Genomic DNA, 12,156 nt, shown 5'->3' on the forward strand with positions numbered 1-12,156 from the left:
TTTTTAGGTTCCTCTCTGAACTATTGTCCAGAACAGTCTGGGTTTTTTAATAAACAAGAGCTAGGAGAACAGAGTGACTAAAGGAGAAAAGAGGGTCGTGCCCTAACTGAGTCTGGGAAGGCATTCCAGGGACCTCCAGCTCCCCTGGCAGCCCGCCGGCCGGGGCCAGGCGCATGTTTGCCTTGCCCTCCACGCAGCCCTGGGCTGAGCAAGGGGGACCTCTTGACCGGTACTCATCACTTGAATTCTTCAGGAACCGGGTTGGTGAATGCAGCTGCCAGGTGTCACTGATGCTGCAGAACAGCCCTGTCAGAGCCCCTCCGCGGTGAGTGTCCCCAGGGGTTGCCCCGTAGGCCCCAGCCCCACTCCCCCGCCTCCACCCTGTGCCAGCCACACTTCTTCCTCCAGGCCCAGCAAACCCAGCTCAGCAGCCCAGATTGTTTGTATCCTCCAGCTGAGGCTGCCAGAGCCAAGAGGGAGAGATTGGAAGGGGAACGAGGGAGGGAGAGTGGGGGCGGGGGGGGGGGGGGTGCATTTTTTTTTTTTTTTTTGCACACACCCTTATAAGGCTACTGAAGTCATTACCGATGTAATAAACCAACTAAACAAGTGAGCTCCTCTCACCAATGTTCCCTTCTATAAACACAGCCTGGCCGGCCCCCACCTCCTCTTCCCCCTCCTCTCTACCCTCCCACCCTCAGGGATTTGCTCTCCCCTGACTTTTCTTTCTTAACCGGCCCCTTTTCCTCCTGCTACTTTCCTTTTTCCCTTTCACTGGTTGCAGGGGGAGGGAGCCTGCCAGCTGCGGGGGCCTCTCTGGCAGAGGAGTTGGCGTGGATGGTGGCGGTGGTGACCACTATGGGACCCTGAGGCCCAGCTGGCCAGCGAGAGGGCAAGGCTGGCCCGAGGAGGAAGACGGTGAGGACGTGCGTGGGGTGCTGAAGAGGCGCGTGGAGACGCGGCAGCACACTGAGGAGGCGATTCGCCAGCAAGAGGTGGGGCAGTTGGACTTCCGTGATCTCCTGGGGAAGAAGGTGAGTACCAAGACCCTGTCAGAAGACGACCTGAAGGAGATCCCGGCTGAGCAGATGGATTTCCGCGCCAACCTACAACGGCAAGTGAAGCCAAAGACTGTGTCCGAGGAAGAGAGGAAGGTGCACAGCCCCCAGCAGGTTGACTTCCGTTCTGTGCTGGCTAAGAAGGGGACTCCCAAGACCCCGGTGCCTGAGAAAGTGTCACCTCCAAAACCTGCTACCCCAGATTTTCGTTCAGTGCTGGGCAGCAAGAAGAAATTCCCAGCAGAGAATGATAGCAACAGTGCTGAAGCCTTGAATGCCAAGGCAGTGGAAAGCCCCAAGCCCTTGGGCAATGCCAAGCCTGCCGAGACTTTGAAGCCCATGGGCAACGCCAACCCTGCCGAGACCCTGAAACCTGTGGGCAATGCCAAGCCTGCCGAGACCCTGAAACCTGTGGGCAATGCCAAGCCTGCCGAGACTTTGAAGCCCATGGGCAACGCCAAGCCTGCTGAGACCCTGAAACCTGTGGGCACTGCCAAGCCTGCCGAGACCCTGAAACCTGTGGGCACTGCCAAGCCTGCCGAGACCCTCAAACCTGTGGGCAGTGCCAAGCCTGCCGAGACCCTGAAACCTGTGGGCAGTGCCAAGCCTGCCGAGACCCTCAAACCTGTGGGCAGTGCCAAGCCTGCCGAGACCCTGAAACCTGTGGGCAACGCCAAGCCTGCCGAGACCCTGAAACCTGTGGGCAGTGCCAAGCCTGCCGAGACCCTGAAACCTGTGGGCAACGCCAAGCCTGCCGAGACCCTGAAACCTGTGGGCAACGCCAAGCCTGCCGAGACCCTGAAACCTGTGGGCAACGCCAAGCCTGCCGAGACCCTGAAACCTGTGGGCAACGCCAAGCCTGCCGAGACCCTGAAACCTGTGGGCAACGCCAAGCCTGCCGAGACCCTGAAACCTGTGGGCAACGCCAAGCCTGCCGAGACCCTGAAACCTGTGGGCAACGCCAAGCCTGCCGAGACCCTGAAACCTGTGGGCAGTGCCAAGCCTGCCGAGACCCTGAAACCTGTGGGCAGTGCCAAGCCTGCCGAGACCCTGAAACCTGTGGGCAACGCCAAGCCTGCTGAGACCTTGAAGCCCATGGGCAACACCAGGCCTGCTGAGACCCTGACACCCCTAGGAAATGCCAAGCCTGCCGAGACCCTGAAACCAGCTGGGAAAGAAGAAATGAAGGAGGTTAAAAATGACGTGAACTGCAAGAAGGTTCATGCAGGGGCCACAGATAATGAAAAAAGATCAGAGAGCCAAGGGACAGCCCCAACCTTCAAGGAGAAGCTACAAGATGTCCATGTGGCAGAGGGTGAGAAGCTGCTGCTCCAGTGCCAGGTGTCCTCTGATCCCCCAGCCACCATCAGCTGGACGCTGAATGGAAAGACGCTCAAGACCACCAAGTTCATCATCCTCCATCAAGAAGGTAAATGAGGGTGGGGGTCGGGGAAGAAGGGACCTCTCTACTAGGGCCACTGTCAGCTCATGGAGCCTTGGTCTTGTTGATGGCTGCTTGTAGTCCATAGGAGGAATGCCTGGCCTCTGTTTCTGCCTCCCCCGCCCCCACTCACAGGAGAGGTGCCCCTCTCAGGGGCCTTGGGCACAGGCCCCATTACTGTTGGGTGGAGGAAGGAATCTGGTCCTTGTGGCACATGTCCATGTGTCGGCATCTGTCTAGCAGAGCCCCCTGATGACACTACCACCTGTCGCTGCTCAGAGTAGACCTGGGCCTGCTCTTGCCTTATAGCTCTGGCATGGGAAGTGCACTGTTTGCAAGCTTGGAAATTAGTTGACCTTGAAGCTGGAGCCAACTAGGGACTCTGTGCAAAGAGCTGCTTATTTTAGGTTTGGGGAAGGGTGGGCAGTGATGGGATGGCCTGGGGCTGTGATTTGGAGTCAACTGCAAATTAAATCTTGGTAACATGTGGGGTTTAAAGGGACCTATGGGGGAAGTAAAAAACTCAAAACAGCCCCTACCGCACACCATCATAGGCAGACAGAGCTGCTCGTTTCCTAATTTGGATGAGACTTTGTTTGCTGGTATTTCACATTCTTGGGTGGTGGGAAGGGGGGAGGGCTCTAGATCCTGCCACCTGTGGCCTTTTGTAGGGCCTGGAGTTCTCACATAGGCCAGTTTATACGTGGGGAAGAGATGAGAGTGAGAAGGGTATTTTTCCTGGACCCTCAATTTGGTCTGAAGTGTTTTTGGAAGTCCCCAGCCTGGGTGAGAGCTCCAAGTCTGGCAGACACTCAACATCCCACTCTGGTGGCCAGCAGAGGGATAGATAGCCAGGCTCAAGCAGGGTCCTGCCTGAACTTGGGCTGATACTGGTGGCTCTGGACAAGGAATGACATTTCACTCTTGGGGTAGAGGCCAGCCACAGCACAGGCCAGAGTGGACAGGTCCTGGTCAAATCCAAATCAGCTGAAATGGCAGAAACTCTTCACCCCTGTACATGCTTTCTTCCCATCCTGTGATTGCACCCCTGTCCACTCTCTCCCTCACCCCTTATGCTTCCTTCCTTCCTCCTAAAAATGGGAACGAAGCACTTGGAGACAACACTTCCCTTTCAGCTCAAATGAAGTTGCTCTCTTCACTCCACATCTCAGACAGCAGATCTTGGAACAGCTGAACATTTTGAATCTAAATGCTGAAGGAATGAAGGGGAAGTTGGCCAGGAGCGAGAAAAATGCTTTCTTTTTTGCTCATGTGTTGGCACAGTAACTTTTTCATGTGGTTGTCCCCAGATTAGCCGGTCCTGCAGAAGTCCTCTCATCCATCCCCTCAGCTTCCCTGAGGCCCACACAGATGGGCACAGGGAATTACCCTGTGGGATGAGACATCTGGGAGAGTAAATACAACAGCCTCCTCGGGCAGCCCTTGTGGGCCTCCCCCAGTTGGAAAGCCCTTGGTAAAACAGATCCAAAGCCTTATGTGAAATTACCTGTGGTGATCTCTCTGGGCTCGACGATGGGTGGGCAGACCCTGTCCTTGGGACATGTGCATTCATGCAGTCCTGTATGATGTGAGGTCAGGGAAACTGAGGTTCAGACAGCAGGAGGGCAATGCCCAAGGCCTGCAGCTGCTTTGGAACCATGGGGGCTCAAACCCAGAGCCGCCAGCAGCCACAATCCACACAACCAAGCAGTGTGAGCCAGAGCCCAGCCCTGGTCAGAAGAATGTACCCGGGATGGAGATGCTGGCTGCTGATGCCCAGGGGCCGTGGCTCACTGGGTGTTACAGGGCCCAGCCATTCCAGCATCACCTCCCACAAAAGCCATTCCAAAGGGCCAAAGCAGGGGAAGAGGAAATAGTTACAAGAAAGGCCATCATAAGGAAAGGATAAAGAGAGATTGGGGTTTAGGGGTAGGAGATTACAGAGACAGCACCAAATCCTACCTTAAAAAATATTCTAAGTACTTTTCATCTCATTTAAAAGGTAAAAAATAACTGGTATTTGATGAGAACTATATGGCAGACACTGTCCTAGGCATCTTACATTTTTCACTCATTTAATCTTCACAACTACTACAATGATCCTTCACAGAGAAGTTAATTGCCTTGCCCAAGCTTGCACTGCTAGTGAGTAACAGACCTGGAATTTGAAGGCAGGTGGTGAGGCTGGACCACTTTGCTGTATTTGCTCTATTACCTTAATTCTCCTTAGGATGTCAGACTACTGTGCCAGCTGAAAACCTTTAATATGCTCACAGAAAGCATTGTCTATCAGAGAAAAATGCTGATGACTATTTATTCATCATCACTGTTAACAGCTGTCAAAAGGTTGGAGGCCTGGTGATACCAGCTGGGCTCTAAGTTTCTGGTATTTTCATTGCATTGGAGGAGGCAGACCTTGAAATAGGCTTATCCATTCTTGCTACACTTAAGGAAGAGTGCCTTGTCTCAAAATATCAGCCACGCTTTCTGTCCATCATCCCTTCTCTATAGCTCTACTGTCCAAACCTTCAAGAGCACTGTGTTCAAACTGAGCCCCATCTTAAGGACCTCTTGATACTTCAGCAAGTCCCACTACAGGGTATAAGGTAGAGCATTCTGCGACACAAGAGTGTATCTTCTGTCAATAGATTTGGAAAGAGAGGACACATGCTCACAGTGATAAAACTCTATAAGCCAAGTATCAAGACTGCTGCTGGGAGGAGAGGAAGAAGGAGCTGCATACTGGGACCATAAGAAGAGGTGGTGGTGAAAGAGCTCATCCCTGACCTGAGCCTTGTAGGCAGGAAGGAAGAGGTAGAGTATGGGCTTTCTACGAAGGCCTGCTCATACCATTTCTGGGACATGGGAAGAGGCCAGCTGAGTTTGAGAGGAAGGCCTAGCCCCAATTTCATCCTGTACCAGGCTAAGAAGCTCAATTCTCAAAGCAATAAGGAGCCAGGTTAGAGTGAGCTGTTTTGGAATGAGAAGTAAAGTACACAAAGCTAGATATTAGTGTTTTCATTGACTCCAGAGAAAGGTGGTGAGGCCTGGACTAACGAGACAGCTTTGAATATAGAAAGGAAATGACCAGTTCAAGAAGCAAGGATAGAATTAATAGACCCTGATCCCTGGCTTGGAACAAGGATGAGGAAGTAGGTAATGAAGAGGAGGGAGTGAAGACCAGTGAGTATCAGTGTCTGGGTGACTGGGGCCTGAGTCACACCAACAAGGTGGTTTGAGGTGGTTTATAGACGATAAAGGGATTGCCTCCACGAGCCTTCCCATCCCTAGCCCTCCACTGGGCATCTTCCCCAGCCTCTGGGTGAACTAGCTCCCTGACTTGGAACCCTTTTTGCTCCACTGCTGACATCTAAGATCAAGATGCACTTCCACCAGGATGCCTTCCTAGGCCATTTTCACCAGCTTTGACCCTGAGAAACTCTTATGCTTGTCTCCCTGCACATCAACATGTATATCTCTCTGTGTACCTACCCTGCTGCCACTGGAGTCTCTGTTTATAGGTTTTGGGGGAGAGGGCACTTATCTGATGTATGTAGGTTGAGTAGGGCCCATAATAAGCAGGTTTCCCCCAAAACAGGACTCTATCCACCCCCAGTTAGTGCTAAGGAGCGGTTACGGTTGGATTGCAGTCATTGGCATTGACTGTAATTCTTGGAGGGACAGACACACATGTGGAGACACCGCTCCTCTTTCTGCATCCCCCAGAGCTGCAGAGGGATGGCGTTCAGCAGAGGCAGGCACCTGGCCCTCACAGGCCTGTAGCGTGGGCCTCGCAGGCCCTTTCTGGACCCAACAGAGCTCTTCAAACCTTGCAGAGAGCGGGGAGGGGCGCTCTGTAGTGCTAGGCTTCTGTCATCCTGAGAAGTGCTTTTATCTTTATGCTATGTTTCCTGTCTCCAAGTCAGGCTCCTTCCCCTGGCAAAACATTTCTCACAGCCTAATTATGTTGTGGTCAACTGATGATTCATTTTTAATTCCCTTCAGTGTGGAATCTTATGAAAGCTTTTTCAATACCTGCATCAGTTCATCCTACAAAGCAGGAGGATTTATGCAGCACCCCCTATATGTGAGGGCATTATTCTAGCCCTTCCCTTTATTCGTTTGCTTAATTTCCTTGAAGAACTCTGGCAAAATAGGGATGCTTTTTTCCCTTTTAGAAAAGTTTTGTTTTCTTTTTTTTTTTTTTAAAGATTATTTATTTCTCTCCCCTCCCCCACACCCCCTACCCCGGTTGTCTGTTCTCTGTGTCTATTTGCTGAATGTGGGAGACACCGTTCTTAGGCAGGCTGCACTTTCTTTCATGCTGGGCGGCTCTCCTTACGGAGAGCACTCCTTGCGTGCGTGGGGTTCGCCTACGCAGGGGACACCTCTGCGTGGCAGGGCACTCCTTGCGCGCATCAGCACTGCGCATGGGCCAGCTCGCCAGCTCCACATGAGTAAAGGAGGCCCAGGGTTTGAACCGCGGACCTCCCATGTGGTAGGTGGACGCCCTAACCACTGGGCCAAGTCCGTTTCCCAGAAAAGTTTTCTTTTTCACCATTAGGTTACAATTGATTAAGTGTTCAAGATTTTTACTTGCATGGATTCTCCCAGCTCACCTGCCACAGATAGGGGCCTTTGTCATTCTCAGAATGGCAAATGTTGTTTTCCTGTGACTGCATTCTAGGCTTAAGAAAAACATTGACAATAGAAACAGTCACTGCCCTCAGACAGCTAGTGTGGGGCTTGGATTTCCGAAACGGCCTTATGAGAGGGATTTCGAGGAAGGTAAGCTGAGACCACCTCGGTACGTAGAAGAGGACCAACTAAGGCTGAGGCAGGGGGCAGATTTAGGGGCCACATGGAGAGAAATTGCCCCGTGGCTCTGGCCCTGCCAGGAGGGCCGGCTCAAGAAGGCTCTGCTGAGGAGGGCAGCCCCAAGGCGGAACCTGCCGGGCCTAAGACCGCTTCTACCTCCCACCACCATTCACGTCATCCACATCCCCTCCTCCCTGCTCCCCATGCTCAGGAAAGAAGAAAGGGAGACCTCGGAGCCTTTCCTCCATGACTGGGGGGGGCAGGAGGGGGGAGCCTCGCAGCAAGAGTTCCAGCTGAGCCACCGGATCCCTGGTTCTGTTGTGACCTTCCCATCCCCCATCACCTCCCTCTCAACATTCCCTACCAGGCTGAGGCTTCTCAAAAAAAGTCTGGGAAACAGTTTTTCTTCTGGAGGTCAGGACTGAACTGTCCCACAGGAAATGCCAGATTCTTCATCTGGGGTAGCTGGGCCTCCGCCTGCCTGGCGGCCCCTCCCCCAGCCTATGCTTGTGGCCGGGGTCCAGGCTTTGGGAACCCTGGAAAAGCTGCCTGCTTGGATGCTTTCCCTTTGATGGGGGCGTGGAGACGTGGGCGGGGCAAGGGGATGGTGGGATGGGGTGGTAGGTGGAAGGGAGGGGCTGGAGCAGAGGGTTGGGGTGGGAGGGGTGGGAGAGCAAGGGAATGTGAGGAGAGCTTTGGTCTAAACGCTCTCTTCCCTAGGAACCTTGTTACTGTCTTTGCAGTTTTTGTCACTCTGGTGTAAGGCAGAAGGCAGCTGGGGGATTGAAACTGAAAAGAAATAAAGGATTTGGACAGGATGTTTGTTGGGAGTGGGATATTTTCTCCCAAAGCCTTAGCTCCACACTGAGCAAGATCTGGAAAATGGGGTTTTTTCCCCAAAGCTTTGAGTTTCGGTGTCAGAGATCACCTCATCATCTTCCTACCCTCCCAGATGAATGGAAATTTCTTTCTCTGGAAGACAGTTATTCTCATTCCCCTATTTCTGGGCCTCACAGTTCTCTGTCATGACGGGCTTCCTAAAAAGCCAACCTAAATCCTTTCAGTGACAGTTTCTCTCTCCTCACCACAGTGGGAAGAGATCCTGACCATTGCCCTCTCCCATGGGAGAACACAGGGAGGCTTTTCCTGAGGCGCGGGGTCTGTGTAAGGGGCTCTGAAGAAGTAGAAGGGGCTGGGGTCCAGATCAGCCCTCCTGCCCCCATGTGGCTTGTAGGACTAAGGTCTCCCTCTTTAAAATAGTACTGAGAAGTAAAGAGAAATATTACACATTTGCTCTCTCTTCCAGCCTTAAAGAGGTTCTCTGGGCAGAAGTGATGTCATCCTCCCTCTTTCTTAATATCCCTTACTTGTTGGTTAGTCTGTGCATCCGTCTAGGGGGAGGGCATGGCAGTGTGTGTGTGTGCTTTCAGGATCAGAAGGCCTTTCGGGAAGTGGTGCCTGTCGGCTCCTTTTCTGGTCATCCTGCCACCTGCATGCACCATGGTGGACAAGCTCTGCCCTCCCAGTACCAAGGGCTTGTGAGGGTGGGGTAGGGGTGACCAAAGCCAGTGGCTCCCGGCAGCAGTCGTACATGGCTCTGGCTCTGTCTAGATGCTCTCCTCCTTGTGTTGTGGCTGCTGCCCTGACAATGGGTCAGCTTTGGGCAGGATGCCATGGTGTTGCCTTGTTTGTATATCTGAAGGCAGGAACTAGGAGAATCCTGAACTCCTGCCTGGCCTAGCAGACACAATCCTCAGCGGCCCTCTCCCCACACCCTCCAAGGAGGGCCTCCAGAGGAAAAGTAGCCAGCCCCGGGATTAGAGAGCTGGGTGGGCAAGGACCAGGCTCCATATTCCTGTGTGTGCCCAGCCTGACCCTCCTCCCAACCAGGCCAGAAAAGGTGTGTTGGCAGCAAGGGTAGGCCCAGATGATCTTCCCTCCCGAGGTGACCAGGAGACCCCGCACTGAAGGGAGGCAGCCCCAAAGTGCTTGTTGCCAGCCCAGTGCCCTTGATTGACCATAATTCTTTAGCTTAGACACCATTCCTGAAAAACCACCTCTGTGTCCCAGGCTACATATCACTTTCCTCCTGACCAGTCTTCCCAAAGTCCGGGTCTCCCCACTACACTAGGGTTCTTGCCCTCCCCTGCCCAACTCTAGGCTCAGAACTCCCTTTTCCAAGACACACTCCCAGAATCATGGCTGTAGGCTGGCAGAGCCCCTCACCTGCCATGGCTCCTTCCACAGGTCTGTAAACCTGTGCCTCACTCTCCTTTGGTGGCATCCCTGCATTTAGGTCCTGCATCCATTTGCTCCTTTCATGGTATTGGATTCTCTTAAAGGCAGAAGTTATTTCTCTCCCTTCTTTGCCTTTCCAGTGTGTCCCCGTAAGAGGAATTGGAAGGGGGGGGCAGAGTATCAGGAGGGAGTATATTTACTAGTCAATTATTTGGGGTGCAGGTTATCAGCAGAAAGTGCTCTGAGTTTGGAAAGGGAAGGAAAGGGGCCAATACCCTCGGAGCTCTGACTTCTGGATCACCAGAGGCTGCCCGTGTGAAAAACACTCGCCTGCCGTGCTCCAGATGCCCAGGCTGGCATTGGGTGCCCACACCTGGCCCACTCAACAATTCTTGTTTTTCCTCCCCAGGCTCACTCTGCTCTGTCTCTATCGAGAAGGCACTGCCCGAGGACAGAGGCATATACAAGTGTGTGGCCAAGAATGGCGCCGGCCAGGCTGAGTGCTCCTGCCAGGTCACCGTGGACGGTAGGTTGTGCCCGACACTTGCCACCGCACAAACTCAGGGCCCCATGTCACAGCCTTGCCCTGCCCACCATACCTGAGAAGAACTGCCTCCAAGACTGCCACCCTACCACAGCATTCCTTTTGTGGGTAGCAAGCTATCTTATACAAAAGCAAGATGGGAAGGAAGCTGGTAGCTGGACTTGGCCGCTTCTCCGTGGCCCTTCCTGCCTCCCTCTCCCCACTGGAAGGAGGAACTGGTCACCTTATCGTGCTCCCTGCCCCAGTCCTGATCCCCACATGCAGAACCTTGTTGAGCATGAAACCAGGGAAACCAGGCCATGGGCAGGAGAAGAAAAGACACACCCACAGGAAAATGACTAAAAAGTGTTTTACAAGCTGCAACAAACAAGTGTCAGTGCTGGCAGGACCAATCCAGCTGGGGTGCTGGGAGGACCGGTGAGGAGCAGGGAGCACAGCGGGGTCCAGGTGGGAGACTTCCTCAGGGAGGTAAGTTGGGGCTGTGTCTGGGTAGAGGGGCAGAGCCTATACCAAAAGAAAAAATGTTGTATATAACAACATAGCCGAGGGAGGAGAGTCACGTGGGACATGGGGCAGGCCTGCCAGGACTGAGTGGGGGTTTCCTATTAGGAAGTGGCCAAGAGCAACCCGGAGGAATTTGGATTTGTCCTAGAGAAACGCAGGTATATCTGCAACTTCTTTCTCTCCACTGGGCAGAGTTTAGAGTTATAGAAACCAGAGGTCAAGTGAGCCTTGAGTTGATTTAGACTAATACCCGCATTTTACAGATGAGAGGGCCAAGCCATCCAGAGAGGAAAGGTCCATCCTACCTTAGGTTCTTAGGCCCATTTAGGGCAGAGCCAGGCCAGAACCCTGTCCCTGGATTTTCTTTTTATTTCCGCACTTGCCTGGAACTGTCAAAAAATGTTGTTTTGGGAAAACAGTTTCTTGCCCTTGAAATGCCTGGTTAACAGCCATGAGTGATGTGCTTGAAAAACCAGCATCCAAATAAGGCAGCACTAAGACCAGCCTTGTTGTCCTCTGACTACTGAATTAGGATCTGTGTTCTAATATCCTCACCTGTTTCACTGCCTTTCTAAGAGATGTAGACCCTTTGTCTCTCTTCTGAATTTTATAATCTGGTTTCCCAATCGATCACAAAACAAAGATTGTAATACATCATGAATGAGAGAAAAGAAATTCTTAAAAAAAAAAATGCAACGGCAATGCATACTAAATTCTTAATTGCTAACTGTAAGACTGAAATAGCATTATGTTGTGTACATCTCCCTGGAGTTCTGTGAATGTATTTGTCACCGAGGCTCTGAGTCTAAGAAAGTAGATTTGATGGGTCAAAGTTTATGGTCAGTTCGGACGCTTGAGACACATTGGGCTGCTGCTGTGTTGAGTGTCCACTCACCTGGGCTGTCACCACCACCACTGTCAGAGTGCTTCTGCTTCTTACTATACAGGTACTGTGGTTTAAAAAAAAAAGCGTGTTCCCAGGAACTTGACCCCCTAAGCCTGTTTCTAACAGCCCCAGTGCTTGTTTGGCCCCCCTGCTCATTTGGGACCCAAGCTGACTCCAACCACCAGCTATAAGGAGCCCAGACTGCTAATGAGGTTATCTGCTTTTGGAACCCTAGGCAGGAGAGCAATCCGTTCTCCTTATCTGCAAATTTTCAGCACCTTTTCTAGAAAGAGCAAATGGTTTATTTTTAAAGCCAAACTTTTGTTTTCAAAATGAAATTTTCTTTTCCTCCGCAGAATACATGTGGGGATTTTTTTTTTTTAAGGTTTGGGGAATTCTTTCTGCAACTTAAAAGGCTTTGTTTGCCCAGATGGTCTCCTTCTAGAAGATTCCCTTGCTCTCCGCGCTAATCTTAATGACCATCATTATTTATCTCTACTGCTTTGAGAGGGGTCTAGGCAGGGTTTAAGCCTCAAGCTGCAAATTAGGAGCTTGGTCTTGGGAGAAGAGATGGAAAAATGGGAAACCAGCTGAGATCACAGAACTGACTTGGTCAACTACTTTTTGGTTTTGTGTGGTTTTTTTCCCCAAAGGAAAAAAGGGTAGT

The 12,156-nt window shown here is 52.1% G+C and overlaps 1 protein-coding gene across 3 annotated transcripts in view; it reads left to right on the plus strand.

The window, feature by feature from the left end:
* Positions 1 to 12,156, plus strand: part of MYLK (myosin light chain kinase) — a 344,455-nt gene that overhangs the window by 265,247 nt on the left and 67,052 nt on the right. For all 3 annotated transcript variants that reach the window (XM_023590948.3, XM_023590949.3, XM_012528021.4), the window contains 3 exons: positions 254 to 325; positions 785 to 2,487; positions 9,965 to 10,081. In XM_023590948.3, the coding sequence (XP_023446716.2) occupies positions 254 to 325; positions 785 to 2,487; positions 9,965 to 10,081 (1,892 nt within the window). The remainder of the gene's footprint in view (positions 1 to 253; positions 326 to 784; positions 2,488 to 9,964; positions 10,082 to 12,156) is intronic.

Source organism: Dasypus novemcinctus, chromosome 4 (assembly GCF_030445035.2).
Source record: "Dasypus novemcinctus isolate mDasNov1 chromosome 4, mDasNov1.1.hap2, whole genome shotgun sequence".
Taxonomy (NCBI): Eukaryota; Metazoa; Chordata; class Mammalia; order Cingulata; family Dasypodidae; genus Dasypus; species Dasypus novemcinctus.